At 35.7% G+C, this 18,526-nt stretch overlaps 1 protein-coding gene, 1 non-coding gene and 1 pseudogene across 2 annotated transcripts in view; all 3 read right to left on the bottom strand.

Annotated features, from left to right (window-relative positions):
- Positions 1–18,526, bottom strand: part of IPO11 (importin 11) — a 197,985-nt gene that overhangs the window by 144,747 nt on the left and 34,712 nt on the right. The window contains exons 5-8 of the mRNA XM_012784031.3: positions 9,092–9,164; positions 6,863–7,066; positions 3,185–3,317; positions 322–380 (exon numbers count right to left, since the gene is read on the bottom strand). Coding sequence (XP_012639485.1) covers positions 322–380; positions 3,185–3,317; positions 6,863–7,066; positions 9,092–9,164 — 469 coding nt within the window. The remainder of the gene's footprint in view (positions 1–321; positions 381–3,184; positions 3,318–6,862; positions 7,067–9,091; positions 9,165–18,526) is intronic.
- Positions 11,384–18,518, bottom strand: LOC105882001 (V-type proton ATPase subunit E 1 pseudogene; annotated as a pseudogene).
- On the bottom strand, positions 18,329–18,434 carry LOC142874179 (U6 spliceosomal RNA). Its single transcript, XR_012922000.1, has one exon. It is a non-coding gene; the product is annotated as a U6 spliceosomal RNA (small nuclear RNA).

The raw sequence follows: 18,526 nt of genomic DNA, 5'->3' as shown, positions 1-18,526 counted from the left end.
GCCTGGGTGACTTAGTATAACCCCATCTCTTAAAAAAAATTTTTTTTAAATTAACACTCTCAATATACCATTGGATCTTAAGAATATCGTGGGGCTATTTCCTGTTTCATACAATAGCCACTTTGATATAGTGAAAACAGACCATAAGACTAAAAATACACTATAACATATACAGAATGGTAAACAAAACAAAAATACAACTAGATGATCACTTAATAAAAACTGTTTTAAATTAATGCCAAATAAGAACATACTTTAAAACATTCAGAAAAATACCACACACTTTCCCAAAGTCACAAATAAATTACTTTTATCACTTACCATCACCTCTATATTCTTATGAGGTTCCACAAATCCATTAACAGTTAACTTACGCAGCACTGAAAAGTAAAAGCAAGCTTTATTTAAACCTTATTTCTTCATATTTTATCCAACTAAAATCCCAATCATAATAAAGATTCAGAATCATAAAATCTAATCAAGCTTGGAGGTTAATCTGGTTTAATCCTCTCATTTAATAATACATGAAGAGAAGTAACTCCTTGTCCTTTGGTTGGATAGTTAGTGGGAAAAATGGAACTAAAGCCTACTTCTTCAGACTCACAAAAGCAGTGTTCTATTCAGTTATCATTAAGTACTCATGAGGGAAGGGGAAGGGCAAGACTTAAATAAATAGATAGATAGATAGATAGATAGATAGATAGATAGATAGATAGATAGATAGATAGTACTCATGTTTCTAAAACTATACTGCAGGATTTAACTCATACAATTATTAGTACTTAAACTTTAAGCTATGACTCCACATAGACCAGAAACTTCATTCAGTTGTAAGCTACATTAAAATGGAAATACAATTATCTCCTAAAAGAGACATAAAAATTAAACTCTATTTCCAAATCTGAAATAGACTATACAGCTCAATTGTAAGTATGACATTTTAAGAGTAACACTGACAAATTAGCATACACAGAGAGACAAACAGGATAACAGATTTGAAGTATGAGCTAGATTTAAATCCTTGTTCCACTCTACACAGCTATATTACTTTAGGCAACTTTTCTAGATCTCATTTTCCTCATCTGTAAAATGTGGTTAATAAATCCTACTTCATGGGGTTATTAAAGAATCCAATGATATATGTGAAAACAGCACAATCTAACAACAATGACGACAGCATAAGAGACAGAATTTAAAGTCAATTCATTAAATAAGCACTGCTGTCTGTATTACTAAAGAATTATCCTTTAGATACTTTTCATCAGGTGAAATCGAAAGGTAAACATATTAAAATTAGGTTTAAAATGTAACTGTCTGCAAGACCTTCAGTTTGATCAATTATATTACAAGTCAGATGTTACTGCATCATCACAGTAGGAAACAGAATTCAAACTGAGTCCTCTATTCTGGATATGCTCTTTCTCACCACAGAACGTAGGTCCATATTACCTAGGAAGATCCTTTCTTTTTCTCCTTTCATCACCTAGTTAACTTCCATTTATCCTTTATGATTTGGGCTCAACGATCACTTTCTCAGGGATGTCTTCCCTGAGAATATTATCAGTTATCATAACATTGTAAGGTCCCTATCACAGATACCATTTTACATGCATTTGTGTGATCATTTTATTATGTCTGTCTCCTCAGTGCCAAGCACCTATAAATTTGTGGAATGAAATAATAAACACGTGATGTGTAAAACATACTAAATCCACAAAGGTGTAAATTCAGATAGAGATTACACGTAACAAAACTTCTAGTCCTAAGTATTTCTTCATTTTAGGACTTCTGAAACTTATAGCTGGACAGAACAAAATTTCCCAAGGCAAGATGACTTTAAAAAGTTAATGTGTATCTAAGACCTTGAGATGGACAGGTATGAAATATTAAAGTAGGCTAAGAGAGAATAAAGCTACATCCTTTCTGTCAAGAGTTAGGCTTTGAAATCAATAAGGCAAGAAAACCCTACAATCAAAAATATTCTTGAAAATTTCTTAGATTAATTATTACATATACCTCCATACACATAGTTTTGTATATATAAACCTTATATCAGATTTTCTAATTCTGAGTAAACATTTCTGTCCAGGGCCTTTTAATTTCTTCTTAAGCATAATGACAAAACCATCTCCACTCCCCTGTACAATGGATTCTATTTGTCAACAGTCCTTTAAAAATTATTCGCATATTTGTTCACAGGTTTTATCAAAATGCACAGGCAGTTTGGAGTTTGTGCATCTAATGTCTAGTTAAAATAAGTGATGCATTAGGGTAATGCCAAAAGTGTGTGGTGGGATTCTAAGGATAAAAAAAACTTATAAGCTAAACTGAGAAACATGCAAAATGAGTTGTACTAGGAGAGGCTACCTGAGATCAAACACAGAAAGTCAAATAGCACATGTTCTCACTTATAAATGTTAGCTAAATAATGTGTACACATGAACACAAAGAGTGGAATAATAAACACTGGAGACCTGAAAGGGTGAGAGAGTGGGATGGAGATGAGGGGTGAAAATTACTTAATGGAAACAATGAACACTATTCAGGTGATGGTTACACTGAAAGCCCATATCTAGGGCCGGGCGCGGTGGCTCACGCCTGTAATCCTAGCTCTTGGGAGGCCGAGGCGGGCGGATTGCTCAAGGTCAGGAGTTCAAAACCAGCCTGAGCAAGAGCGAGACCCCGTCTCTACTATCAATAGAAAGAAATTAATTGGCCAACTGATATATATATAAAATATTAGCCGGGCATGGTGGCGCATGCCTGTAGTCCCAGCTACTCGGGAGGCTGAGGCAGAAGGATCGCTGGAGCCCAGGAGTTTGAGGTTGCTGTGAGCTAGGCTGACGCCATGGCACTCACTCTAGCCTGGACAACAAAGCGAGACTCTGTCTCAAAAAAAAAGCCCATATCTACATACTGTATCCATGTAACAAAATTGCACATGTACCCTCAAATGTATAAAAATTTTAAAAAATTTTAATTAAAATTAAAAAATAGGATAGAGGAAGAGCTATTCTAACAAAGGAAAAAAACAAACTACAAATAAGCTCTTATCTCTCAGGGAGAAATTAATCCCTTATTTTCCCAGTGCAACTGGGAACAGAAAAATCCATCCGAAGGAACCATTTGGTAACTGTTCTGAGGTACATCATTTCAAAAATGAACATGTGAAATTTAATAGTACCTTTCAAGGATAGTAGAGTTCGTTCTAGTGCACTTAGAACTGCAGCTTCATTGCCAGAAGAAACTTGTTGGAGGAATGTGTCTGTATGGTGATTCCACAAAGAGCAGGCAAAAGTATAAATTCCAGAAGCTAACTGCAAAGAAATAGTAACAAATCTGTTCACCATATATTACAAGATTTAGGTAATAAAGTAGAACTACAAAGCAATACATTTTGCTTTTACAATTAAGCAACATTTCAGTGAGATTTGAAATAGTAAAAGAGTATTATGGCAATGTTTCAACTACTTTAGCTACAACTCATCATAATAAGTATAGTGTACACAGGCTGCCATGCTAAACACACGTACACTAGTCAAAACACTTAGTCAAATGCTTGTACTACAATCTTATATATTCTACTTTTACTCTTTTTCCTCCCACTAATAAGCTGCAACCTCAGGTTAAAAAAACAATGATTTATGGACCATCATTGAGAATGTCCGATAAATCAATATACCGAGATATACAAAGGAGTCAAAATTTCTGTGATCTGCCATTCTATCTATATGGTTTTTGGGTATTTAAAGCCAGGAACATACAAACCACATGGCTTCTCAGGCTGCTTTCCTAATGTGTACTGGTACTTAAAAACCTGACTCACATTGAGAATGCACTTAACCTCTGCTCCCAGTTTGAGGGAGTTTGTTCCAGTGGTATCTTTGGTTTTTTCCAGAAAGGCTGAGAGCAATCTAGCTGAGCCTACATGGCCATTTCCTTTAAATTAAAAGTAGATGAACTAGTTATCTTTAGCATACTTCAGAATAGTTTTTCTTATTCAAGATATAAATATACCATTTTGACTAGACATTGTACTTTTTTATAGGTTTGGCCTCAGAAACTAGTCAGACACAATCCTGGTAACATAATAATGTTTCTACAGAAAAATCAAATTTCATTTCCATTATTTCAATTCATTATTTTTAATGAGCCTGTGTTGTGCTTATAGGTATAGGAATACAACTTCACCATATTCCCTTGGCAACTTTGCATGTATCTACATAGAACACAGAAAAAGGCTTGAACCTTAGCTAAAGTGAGTCTGGGCAAAACATCCTTCATTTCTCTCAGAACACAAAAGAATAGAAGGCTTGTAAGAAACTGCTATAAGACCATGCCTTCAGGCCGGGCGCTATGGCTCACGCCTGTAATCCTAGCTCTTGGGAGGCCGAGGCGGGCGGATTGCTCAAGGTCAGGAGTTCAAAACCAGCCTGAGCAAGAGCGAGACCCCGTCTCTACTATAAATAGAAAGAAATTAATTGGCCAACTGATATATATATATATAAAATTAGCCGGGCATGGTGGCGCATGCCTGTAGTCCCAGCTACTCGGGAGGCTGAGGCAGAAGGATCACTCAAGCCCAGGAGTTTGAGGTTGCTGTGAGCTAGGCTGACGCCACGGCACTCACTCTAGCCTGGACAACAAAGCGAGACTCTGTCTCAAAAAAAAAAAAAAAAAAAAGACCATGCCTTCAGCAAGAATCCTGCCCAGTAAGGTTAGCCAGAAACCCCCCTCACCTCTGATGTTTCCTCTTAGTAATTTTCCATCCACAAACACCTCCTATTCTTTTTATACCCCTGTTCCTTGGCTATATATTCCCACTTTTCCTTGTCCAGAGTTGAACCCAATCTCTCTCCCCTACTGCAAAACCACATTGCAGTAGTTCCCTCTGAATAAAGTCTGCCTTTCCATCTTTAATAAGTGTTTGAGTAACTTTTTTTTTAACACCTTTCAGCCTAACAGCAAAAAAAAGAGAAACAGGTAAAGAAGGAAGAAACCACAGGAATAAAAAGGAAAGTAACACAGGAAGAAGTCACTGTTAACTATCATATATCCATGAGCTCTGCATAGAACTTTCTGTCTGCTCCAGAAAACACCAACTGATAAAGGCTTATAGAAGGCTCCTCTAGAACACAGAAAGTAATGAAGCAAGTAAATAGGAAAAATAACAATATTTTTCTACATTTTCTTCTAAAAAATGTGGAGAGGGATAGGAATATTCAGTGAGACATAATGAAAATAAACTATTTAATGAAACATTTTAGATACTGGTTCAGGAAAACCCCAAATAGTTGAATTTTCATTTTAAACCAAAAGAAACAGTGCCACCCACTGACTGCTTAGTGACTTTAACAGAAAAGCACACCAGCCTCAACTCCTTGAAGTACAGAAAGCAAATCAATACAATAAGTTTTATTTCTTTAAGCATTTCAAAGAGTCTTAAACTTTTTTAGCCTCAAGAACACTGTCCTTATAATTTTACCTTAAGAAAAGTTAGCACCAAAAAAACTTTAAATCAAAGTCATATAATTCATCACTAATACTGGGAAAACAAATGCTATTAATAAAAATGCAGATTGCCAAACCATATGCTCAAAGTGAGGATTACAAAGGTGTGGCTTAGAAACCTCTCAATCTGTTTGTGACAGATTGAAAACTAATGTCTTTAACATGGAAAACAGCTCTTCTCTCACCCCCTTCCCTAGTCCATTCTCAAAAATGAGGCACTACACTGCGAGTTCAAGACAAAACAGACTGCTCAGAGACAAAAAGTTGGCCAATTCTTGGCAGAGAAATAAAGGAAATATAAAATGAATCAAACCAGGACACCTATTTTCTTCTAGAACTCTCTCTTCACTTGGCTCCCTCCATTAGATCCTGTCTCTTCTACCTGCTGCATATTCTTCACTGATTCTTTTACACATAGGACTAAGTTATCTCCTCTAATCATGGAAGGTGAAGTAGAGTAGAAATCAGAAGAAAAGAGGCCTGGGAATGGCTGTTTCAGACCACATGCTAAATTTATAAGCATGAGGAACTCTGGAAGCTCCCAGAGAAAAACCTGCTCATTGGGGAAAAGCAAGAGCAATAAATATGGTGCATTTGCTGGAAGAAGAGAAAGACAAAAAAAAATCTTTCTACAAACACTATGTTAGTCTATTTTTTTCTGCAGAGCATTATGGTTCAGAACACACCTGAAGTAGTTTTCTTGAGCCTGATCATGCGACCATATAAGATTTCAAATTATACACATTTCATTTCTCTACAAGTACCAAAGGTAAGCAAGAGCACTATTAAAAATACTTTGATATTTTACTAGTACTACATGGTACAGTCTAAAATATTAGGTTGAATAATATGAAAATCACTATTTTGAAAGATCAAAAATAGTTAAATACAAAGCACCAAAGCAAGTAAATGGAGAAAGGAGTATCTTTTCAACAAATGGTGCAAAAACAACTGATAAAGGGCTATCACCTCCCAGTTTTGTTAAACTACTTCTTCTTACATCTGCTCTACATGCATCAATTACCGAGATATATCAACTCTGCTTCCTAAATGTTAACTCTATGCCCACTTTATTGATCCCTTTACCACTGCTTCATTTAAGAGATTTATCATCTTATCTGAACTACTCTAATGGCCTCAAACTTATCTCTTTGCTTTCGGATTGTGCCCTACCAATCAATCTTTTTCATTGGCATTCCTAAGTGATCTTTCCATTCATATCACTGCCCAGCGTAAAATTAAAAAGAATTCATAATCTTTCAATAAAATATTAACAGAAGTAAAACTGTAGTCATTTTTATACAAATAACACAATTTTCATAATGAAATTTAACTATGTTAAATCACTTACATCATAAAATAATTTTCTATCAGCAGCGAGTCGTTTAGATGCCAGTGTCTTGGTAACATGATAGAAGGTAAGTAATGCTCTGTGCTGTCGAAGATCATCCTGGACTTTAACAGACTCTATAAGAGTGGGAATCAGTTCAGGCCACTGTCTGGGACAATCCAACCTAGCAACTTTTGCGATCAGCACTGCAATTTGAGTTGCAATCTAGAAAGAAAAAATTATCAGAAATAAACATATGAAATCAAGTCAATAGATAAGGAATGCATTCACAGTTAAGAATTACTTTTGTGGTTAATTATTCATTTAACAAAAATAATTAAAATTTCACCAACCGACTGCTTAAGGCAGTGTTTCTCAAAGTGTGGTTCATGGACCCTGGGATCCCTAGAACCCTTCTGGGGATCTAAGAGGTCCTCTCCTTTCCCAATTATATGTCAGTTTGAAGCTAGATTTTCTTCATCTAAATTCTACTAAAATAGTATATCACAACAGAGTAAAGAAGCAGATATGAAAATCTAGATATCTTCTTTTAAATAGGCACATGCTAAAGAGAGATGCAAAAATACAAAACAATGCCATCATTCTCACTAATTTATTGCTGATTTTTTAAAATGCCATTTATGTCAACAAGTATGGTTTTATTATTTATTTTTTTTTTTTTGAGACAGAGTCTCGCTTTGTTGCCCAGGCTAGAGTGAGTGCCGTGGCGTCAGCCTAGCTCACAGCAACCTCAAACTCCTGGGCTCGAGTGATCCTTCTGCCTCAGCCTCCCGGGTAGCTGGGACTACAGGCATGCGCCACCATGCCCGGCTAATTTTTTTTTTATATATATATCAGTTGGCCAATTAATTTCTTTCTATTTATAGTAGAGACGGGGTCTCGCTCTTGCTCAGGCTGGTTTTGAACTCCTGACCTTGAGCAATCCGCCCGCCTCGGCCTCCCTAAAGCTAGGATTACAGGCGTGAGCCACAGCGCCCGGCCGGTTTTATTATTTTTTAAATAACTAATATTTTTTAATTTCTCAGCTTTAATTTCAAAAACAGTAAATATCAACAGACTTCACCCTTTGAAGTCTTTAATTTTAACAGTATAAGGAAGTCCTGCGACCACTAAGTTTAAGAACTACTGACAGAAAAGTAGAAATGAACATCAAGTATTAGGTATTTAAATAATGATATTTCTACAGATCAGTGTTTCCCAAATGTTAGTTGACGTAACAGCGAGGCAATGGTTTACGTCTCAATCACCCTAACTCTTCCCCACCCCTTCCTGTCCCAGTGAGAATAACTCCCTTCTTCTCTATTATCCCTCATCTCCTCTGTCTAGGAAATGCAAAGCAGAGAATTCAGATCATTTAAACAGGTTAAGATAAAACTGCATCAGAAATACTGCCAAATACAGTGTACTTTAAATTTAATATGTGAGTTAAAAGAATCAAGTATAATAAATTACCTTGGAAAAATTTAAGAATGTTTGTACCCATAAGCAAAACTTACTTTATTCTGAGAAGATAAACTTCACTACAAGAGAAAGAAAAAATAAAACTGCATAATCTACTATGTATCTGTCACAGAGTAATGAGAATATTGGAAATGTGATGTATGTAGGAAATAGACAAAAACCTGAAGCCATCCTGTGGTCTTTTTTAAAAAGTGGCAGGGAAGATAATCCAAATCATCAAAATTAATCCCTATGCAGTAAGACTATAAACATAGTAATTATATATGCTATACTTTCAGATGACTGGCAGCACAGTAGGTTTGTTTACACTAGCATCATCACAAACTATCAAGAAATGTGTTGCATGACAAATTTAGGGCAGCTATGATGTCACTAGGCAATAGGAATTTTTTAGCTCCATTATAATCTTCTGGGACCACCATAGTACATGCAATCCATTGTTGACCAAAATGTCATTAGGTGGCGCGTGACTATATACAGAAGTTTGCTTTCAATACTGGCTCAAAAACTGAAAAATTAAAAGGAAACAAGTATACCTTAAAACAACTTCTGAGTTTTCAATAATAGCCAAATCTAGCCAAAATTCTTAACAGCTACAACCGGATCTTAAAATTTAAAAACCAAAAAAGAAGCGTATATAAACATCACAAGTAAAAACAGTGTCGTAAGTAAGATTTTATTTTTAGTGCCAGGAAACAAAATTAGTTTGGAAAAGAAGCAAAATTGAAGAGAAGGGAAAGAATAATTATCATTCATTTTCTCACTAACCTGGTTTATTGGTTCATTGAAGTTGGTGATGAGCCCTGCACGCAAAGTAGTTTTCTCCTCCTCTGAGAGAGCACTGTAAAAAGATATGTTTATTATACAAAAGAATGCCACCTAATAATAAATGCAGGTAAACACTACTATGAATTTTAACAATGAAAAAGCTTTTTAAACATGTGTCACTGATTGGTTTTGGTAAACAAGTAGTATTTTTCCATTACTTGAATACTGGCACATTGAATAAATGAAAGCATACAATTTCTTTACAACTGAATAAATAGGAACTACAGGAAATAAGACAAATCCAGAGTAATTAATATGATACTTTGATGTTCACTTTTATTGATGTAAAAATAGTTGCCTACAAAAAAATTTAATGCCTGGCTGAAAGAAAAATATATATAAGTAAGTATTGCTCTTCCACTGGCTTTTTTCATAAAATTTGAGTGAGGTTATAGGGAAAAAGATTTGGAATCAGAGAATATTTGGGATGGAAGACTTATTAGAAATCTACTAGTTTAGGCCGGGCGCGGTGGCTCACGCCTGTAATCCTAGCTCTCTGGGAGGCCGAGGCGGGCGGATTGCTCGAGGTCAGGAGTTCGAAACCAGCCTGAGCAAGAGCGAGACCCCGTCTCTACTATAAATAGAAAGAAATTAATTGGCCAACTAATATATATAGAAAAAATTAGCCGAGCATGGTGGCGCATGCCTGTAGTCCCAGCTACTCGGGAGGCTGAGGCAGTAGGATCGCTTGAGCCCAGGAGTTTGAGGTTGCTGTGAGCTAGGCTGATGCCATGGCACTCACTCTAGCCTGGGCAACAAAGTGAGACTCTGTCTCAAAAAAAACAAAACAAAACAAAAAAAAAAGAAATCTACTAGTTTAAAACCTTTCATTTTGCATCTCTGGAAAGAATAAACATAATACTAATAATGTTGAATGCATATGAAAAGAAAACTAGAAAGTTAAAGGACAGAGGGAAGAATATTCACTGTATAAAATCTTATACATGTTGAGTTCTGAAGTGTATGAACTTATTGTTTATTTTTTAATTAAATTTTAAAGTCTCATTTTAAGGTTTTCTATTCTGGTTATCATGGAATAGCTGATATGAAGACAAATCATCCCAACAAGATCAGCTATAAAAGTTGTATTCAATTTGAAAAAAAAAAAAAAAAAGTTAAAGGCATCTGTTGCAAGCTGAATTGTGTCCCCACAATATGAAATGCTCAAGTCCTAAACCCAGGTATCTGTGAATATGATCGTATTTGAAAACAGAATCTTGGCAGATGTAATCAAGTTAAGATGAGGTCATACTGAATTTGACTGAGCCCTAATCCAATGACTAATTTCCTTATAAAAGAGGAAAATCTGTACACAGAGGAGACTCAGGAAAGAAGGTCATGTGACAATGAGGGCAGAGATTAGAGTACTGCAGCTACAAACCAAGAAACACTAAGGATTGTCAGCCACCACCAGAAGTTAGGGAGACATGGAAGAATTCTTTCCTAGAATCTTCAGAGGGAGCCCAGCCTTGCCAACACCTTGATTTTGGACCTGTCTGCTAAGTTGTAAGATAATAAATTTCTGTTGTCTTAAGCCACAAGTTGTGGCAATTTGTTACAGCAGCCCTAGGAAACTAATACAGGATCTAAAAACAACCCAGGCAGCCAAGACTTGAAGGATCTAGGTCTCAGAAATGGGAATAAATTGTGATGAACTATTAAATAGTACTTTTCCCCTTTAGGCATCTGTCCTCAAGAAATCAAGCTGAAAGCAGCAGCTGGGAAACTAAAGAGCAAAGAAGAGATTTCAGCAGGTTTTACAGTACAGAAGAGACAAAAATTAAAGTTCACAACCCACCAAAACTGTGTGGTAAACAACCACGACTTGCAGTTGAAACCTCAGGAAGGCTGAAACGTGGAATTTACAATAAACAAGAAAGAGATCACCCTCAACTATATCAAGGTTGAAGTTATATTCTATTTGCTTGCTCAAAGAAAACTAAATTCTCTCTGAAGAAAGATAACAGAATTCAAATCCTCTCCAATTTTAACTACACGATGTTCAGCATTCATTCAAACTTTACAATCATACCAACAAATAGGAAAAAATGACTGAAACCAAAACACAAAAACAGAAGTACAGACATTGTAGTTATCAAAATCACACTTAAAATAATTTTAAATATATTCAAGAAAATAAGATGAAGAATTCCACCATACAACTGGAATCTATTTGTTTAATATCAAAGGGAAATCCTAGAGCTGATTTTAAAAAAAGTGAAATATGGCGGGGCATGGTGGCTCACACCTGTAATCCCAGCACTCTGGGAGGCCGAGGCGGGCAGATTGCTTGAGGTCAGGAGTTCGAAACCAGCCTGAGCAAGAGCAAGAACCCGTCTCTACAATAAATAGAAAGAAATTAATTGGCCAACTAATACATATATATAGAAAAAATTAGCCAGGCATGGTGGCACATGACTGTAGTCCTAGCTACTTGGGAGGCTGAGGCAGGAGGATTGCTTGAGCCCAGGAGTTTGAGGTTGCTGTGAGCTAGGCTGACACCACAGCACTCACTCTAGCCTGGGCAACAAAGTGAGACTCTGTCTCAAAAAAAAAGTGAAATAAAAGTAACAAACTGGAAGACAGATCAAAAAAAGCATTTCTGCTTCTGTGAGGGTTCACTGACAGCAGACGAGCCCTTAAAAAAATAATAACAGCAGTTCTTCAGGCAGAAGACAACAGACCCAGATGGAACCAAAACATGGCAATAGTGAAAGAAATGAAGAACATGAAAGAGGTAAATTTAAATGAATACTGCTGACAATATAAAACAAAATTTCGTAGGGCTTAAAATATATGCAGAATTAAAGTATACAACAACAACATAATTAAAAACAGGAACATCTACATAAAGTATTATTACAAGGTTCTTGCATTATCTAGAAAAAATAAAGAACTAATATAAGGATAGTCTCTAATAAATCAAGGATACATGTTATAATCTGAAGGAAAACCACTTGAGCAATAAATGTACACTAAACAAGCTTTTAGGGAGGAAAACTGAGTAATAAAAAATTTGTTTTCCCTCCTTATCTGCAGTTTTGCTTTCTGTGGGTCAAATAATGAGGTCCAAAGATAGTAAATGGAAAACTTCAGAAACATACATTCCTCGGTTTTAAACTACACACCATTCTGAGTAGCATGATGAAATCTCACACCATCCTACTCTGTCCAGCCTGGGACATGAATTATCTATCCCTTTGTCCAACATATCCACACTGTATATGCTACCTGCCCATTAGTCACTTAGTAGCTGTCTTGATTATCAGATGAAAGGGCTCAGTTCTATCCACAGTTTCAGGCATCCACTAGGGGTCTTAGAACCTATCACCCACAGATAAGAGGGAACTACTACACGCCAAACTTAGACAAGAAAAAAAAAGGAACAAAGATCATAGACAAATAGAAAACAATGTGTGGGTTGTGGATTTAACCTCAACTATATTAGTAGTTATATTAAATGTAAATGGATGTAATGATAAAATTAAAAAATACTTATATCAGATAAAAAACAAAATCCAACTATTTGCTGTTTATGATGAACATATTTTAAATATGTGTTAACACACATATGTATTTAAATATGTGTTAACAACACACATCACTGCAACAAAAAAGCAGAAAAAGATATACCATGCAAATACTAATCATAAGATGGCTGATGTGACTCTATTAATATCAGACAAACTACACTTTAAGCCAAAACATATTACTAGAGATAAAGAGAAACATTTCATAATTATGACAAGGTCAAATGAACAGGAATCAAAACCCTGAATTTATACAGAGCCTTAATATAGAGGGACCAAAATCAGAAGGAATAAGTAGGCAAGTTTATAATCCTATTTAGAGAATAACATGCTTCTATCAATAACTGATGGAAAAAGTAGCACAAAATCAATAAGGACACATAAGATTTGAATAGCACAACTAACAAATTTGACGTAATTGACATAGAAAACACTATAATCCACAATGGCAAAACACACATTTTTCTCAAGTGGCCATAAAATATTTACCAAAAGACTTTATGTTGTATCATAAAACAAGATAGTATATTTCAAAGAAAGAATCAGTAATAAAAAAGTAACTAAAAAGCCCCACATGTTTGGAAATTAGGTAATATACTTCTAATTAACCTATGGGTCCAAAAAGAAATCAGAGGAAATTTTAAAATATTTTTATCTGAATAATAATGAAAATACTACATATCAAGACGTGTGAAACTAAAGTCACAATTACAAGAAAATGCTTTAAATGCATATATAAGAAGAAAAACTGAAAATTCTCTAGGCATCCATCTCAAGAATCTAAGAAAAGAACAGCAAATTATATCCAAAACATTAATATAAAGTACATCAAGCCTTATGAAGAAAAACAACCAGAATAAGGATAGACAAATAGGCCAACAGGACAAAACTGAGATTCCAATTCAGATCCAAACATATAAAGTGCCTGTATAACAAGGGTACCATTGTAATGCAATGGGAAAAGAATATATGTTGCCGCCTCTGCTTCATATATGCACCTTGCACAAAAATAAATTCCAGATAGACATATACCTAAATGAGAAAAGTAAAACAAAGTCTCTAGCAGAAAACACAGAATATTTCCATGACCTTGGGCTGAGCAAAAATTTCATAACTAGGCCCCAAAAGAACTAATCATAAAAGAAAGGTAGTTAAACTTCATTAAAACTAAGAACCATTAATCAAAAGACATCATTACGAAAGTGAAAGGCAAGTTACAAAGTGGGAGAAGATATTTTTGATATGTATATTCAACAAAGGTCTCATATCCAAAATATATATAAAGTTCCAAAAATCAATAAGATAACCCAAATTATTTTAATGTGCAAATGGCAGGCCCTTCACAAAAGAGCATATCCAAATGACCAGTAAGTATATAAAAAGTACTCACTGTTCATTAGGAAAATGTAAACTAAAATTACCAAGTCCAACCGAATGACTAAACTGAAAGATCAGCCCAACTGTTGAGAATGTGGAGCAAATGCCAACACTCATGTTGTTGATGGGAGCACAAATCGGTATAAACAGTCTGAAAAACTAGTTGACAGTTATCTAATAAAGCTGAACATACATGTAAACATAAATGGCAATAAAATGCACTTATGTGCAATAGCTCCTGGAGAGCTAGTAGTATTCTAGCTAGTTGCAAGTGGCATTTACACAAGTGTGTTCATATTATAAACACTCAAACTCCACCCTTCATGTGTGTACTTTTTAAGTATGTTATATATCATACTTCAATGGAAGTTTATGAAAACCTTAACAGTGACTTGCTCAAGTGAGAAAACAAAATTAAGATAAACATGTAGGAGTCAAGCCCAATACAGGCCTATGTCTTCCCATTAGAAATGATCTCTTTAATCCTTTTATAACCATGCTGTACTTTCCAACTTTAATAGTTCCTTCTATCATCAAATCCCTGACATAATGTTTTCTCCTGTAATGTTTTGCTTAAATTCAAGTTTCTTTTTATGCCAAGGAGCCAGGTTCACCAATTTTCATGGTTTTCATAATCGTAATTAAGATAAAAGTATATAACATAATGAATAGCTATCAAAATAGAGACAATGCAAAAAATATACAGATGTTCCTTACAATGGGGTTATATCCCAATGAATCCACTGGAAATCGAAAATACTATTAAGTTGAAAACGCATTTAATACACCTAACATATCAAACATAATAGCTTAGCCAAGCCTACATTAAACGTACCCAGAACACTTAAATTAGTTTACAGCTGGGCAAACTCATTTAACACAAAGCCTATTTTATAATATAGTGATAAATATCTCACGTAATTTATTAAATACTATACTGAAAGTGAAATGCAGAATGGTTGTAACTCAAAGTACAGATGCTACTGAATTCATATGCTTTTGCACCATGGTAAAGTTAAAAAATCATTAAATCAAACCATTGTAAATTGGGTACCATCTGTATACACATTAAAGAAATAAGCCATTAACCTGGAGAAAAGTCATGTGTTTGTCAATTTTCCAATAACAGTTAACTTTCCACCTTTAATTTTATGCACATGTCATCAATAGATGAATTATTAAGACCACATCCCAAGCAGGAAATGAATAGTACCTAATTAATTAGGACCCAGGTAAAATGTATTGTATATAGTAATGATATATAAGCTTAAGTTAGTTAATTCTCATTCTGTGAAGATAATGGTAAGAGTAGGAACTATATAAAATTAAACTTAGATAAGAACATAACAAATAGATTTTTTAAGTGCTTTACATTTAAATACAAATTCAGTTACTGGCCAAGTCTGGTAGCTCATGCCTATAATCCTGGCACTTAGTGAGGACGAGCCAAGAAGACTGCTTGAGACTAGGAATTCAAGACCAGCCTGGGCAAAACAGCAAGACTCAGTCTCCAAAAATATTAAAAAATAAGCCGGGTGTAGTAATGTGAGCCTATAGTCTCAGCTACTCAGGAGGCTGAGGCAGAAGGATAGCTCAAGCCCAGATGTTCAATGTTGCAGTGAGCTATGACCACACCACTGCACTCCACCCAGGGTGACAGAATGAGACCCCGTCTCAAAAAACATGAAAAAAAAAAGTTCAATGACTAATCTACCATCGTCATTGCCTTTTCTAAGCACATTCACTTTCTTTCCACCTTTTATGTACTAAAAGAAACAGCTTGGGACGTAACTACCTAATGCTGTATGATTTCTCCCTAACTTTTTAAATTTAAGCTAAATTCCAGCTTCTAATTCTTTATGTAAAAGTATAAGCTAAAATATTCAATCATAATTTACTCTCCATTCAAAACAGCCATTTATATATATTCTTTATATAGTCAGTAAAACAAAATGAATTTTAGGAGACATGTAAAATTTAATTGGATAGAACAGTAGAAATGTTTTTACTAATGGGTCATTTCCTATAATCAATAATATACAATTTTTTATCATAAACTACCTCATTTCTCCCAAAATCATAAATTAATCCTTTAAAAAAAGATGATATGGGTTTGCTTTAAACCATAGTATCCTAAGTGAGCCTAAAAATATTCTTGCTTCCAATATTATTCAAAGACATGTTTTATATGCACCTTGAAGTACTTTTTTTTTTTTCTACAATTGAATCCACATAAATCTTTTGTTTTAATAAATAAAGCATATTCATGGCTTAGGTTTCAAATCACATTTACAGATGAGGAAAATGTCTAGGCTGAAATAGGTAACACTGAAGTTACTACTGCTGGGAGGAATGCGTGTGCCACATGAGTTTTAAACCAAAAGAGCAGAGACTTCAAGGCAGAGAATGCCATACATGTCACCCTCTAGACTAGATAACTGGGAGCTGGAGAAGGAGGAGGAGACTTGGCGAAGTTCATGCAGCGCCATCTGACCCTCTCACCTAGCGCTGTGGGACCAGCTGGGAGCTGTTATTTTGAGATGAACTAGAGGTGGGTCCTGATCACAGCAAGTGGAATGTTCTCCCACTGTTAGCAACTAGGCCAAGGGCATCAGCCACAGAAGGGCACCCACTGTTAAACACAAAGTAACATTAGGACAGCAGAGAGGAAGCTACACAAACACTCTCGCTTATTTAAATATCAGAAGCTTCCATATCGTAACTGTAGAGTAGTGGATGGATTCCATCTCCGAAGACCTAGTCCAAAAACTTCCTATTGGCATTTGCACCAAACAAGGCTCCCCATACTTCTGGCATCATCTGCTGGGCTATGAGGTCCAGCTGGCTTTCTAGGGTATTTGAAACCTTTATTTTATGATCTCCATTATAGATCTCAATGCCACCAGCTATGTCCTCAGTTAGGTAGGCTTCCTGATCAATTTGGACATCAACATCATTTTTAGTGGCAATTTTGTACATAGGGATCACCTGTTGCACTGCAGCCTTTACCAGAGGTAAATCCTGTTTCCTGCAATGAACAATCATTCAGGGTTCCAGCAACTGGTACAAACCCTGGAGGCAGTCCATCCAGCAGCACCTGGTACCTGGTTGTATCTTTTACCACTATGCTGAGTCTCTGTTTTGCTTCATTTAGTAGGTCTGTGATAAGGTCACTTCTTGCTTTGAGGACTTTGAGCCTTGCTTGATTCATCAAATTGGACATCTGAATTTTCTTCTGCTGCTCAATCTGCTTCTCTTTCTTCTCATAGTATTCCATAATCTTCAGTCTTTGGGTTTGTACAAGCTGACCTTTCTCAATGTTGAACTCTTCTTCTACCTTTGCATCTATTTCTTCTGCTTTTTCTTTGGCCTCTTGTTCAATGAAAGCCATCATATGCTTAATCTGCTTTTGCACATCAGCATCACTGAGGGCCATGGAGAAAGCAATGCTAGACCGGTGGGCAATAGGATCGAGTAGAGGTTGAAGAGAATGGTGGGAGGGACGAGAAGAAGAAAACTCAGCACAGGTCTCAGGTTCCTTTACTTTATCCACCTTGAAGTACTTTAGACAAGTTTTTTTAGAAAGGTTTCATGAATGAGAATTTACAGAGCTATAGTGCCATCTACTGGAGAACAAAGATTACATTACTTCCTCAGCCAAGTTCACTACTGTATTTCTATCAAACAAATGCCAGGGTCATGTCTACACTGCCTTTCCATCAAGTATAATACATATAATTAACTATTAAGAGAAATCTGCTAACTTAACCACCTGCATGGCAGTTACAACTGAATCTAAGGAGACTACAAATGTATACTACTCCACACTCAACTCAGGCAAGAATGCAGAAGACTCGGGAATTAACACCCAGCTGGTTCAGAAATGACCAGGGATTTCCTTCTCAATAGCTTTTTTCTAAATCCTAACCTAACCTTATACTTTCTTATCTTGGGACAAGATCTCACTCTGTTGCCAGGGCTGGTCTCGAACTCCCGGGCTGAAGCAATCCTCCTGCCTCAGCTTCCAGAGGAGCTGGGGACTACTGCAACCACACCCGACTCATACTTCTTTTAAGGGCAGGGGGGAAAAAGGTTTTTTCAACTTGATTTACTCAGCATCATCCTCAAAAACAGAAGGCTAACATGACACACAAACATGGAGAAAAAAATCCATGAAGAAAAACAATAATATAGCTGTTGTTCTACAATTAACTATGTAGAATACTTGTGTTTTTCGGTAGTAAACACACTTTTTTTGGATTTTTTTCTTTTAAATATTAAACACTTCATAAGTTCCCATGTTTTCCTCTGCAGGGACCACACTAATCCTCTCTGTATTGTTCCCATTCTAGTATATGTGTTGCAAAAGTAAGTACTAACATATTCTTTTACATAAATAAACTTAAATTTTGTTGAATTCAGAAGAAGTACACAGGAGGAGAGGATGTTGGGGGGAGCAATGGAACTT

The sequence above is a fragment of the Microcebus murinus genome, chromosome 11, assembly GCF_040939455.1.
Source record: "Microcebus murinus isolate Inina chromosome 11, M.murinus_Inina_mat1.0, whole genome shotgun sequence".
NCBI lineage: Eukaryota > Metazoa > Chordata > Mammalia > Primates > Cheirogaleidae > Microcebus > Microcebus murinus.
The sequence above is the reverse complement of the archived record's forward strand: the minus strand, read 5'-3'. Positions and strand labels throughout refer to the sequence as shown.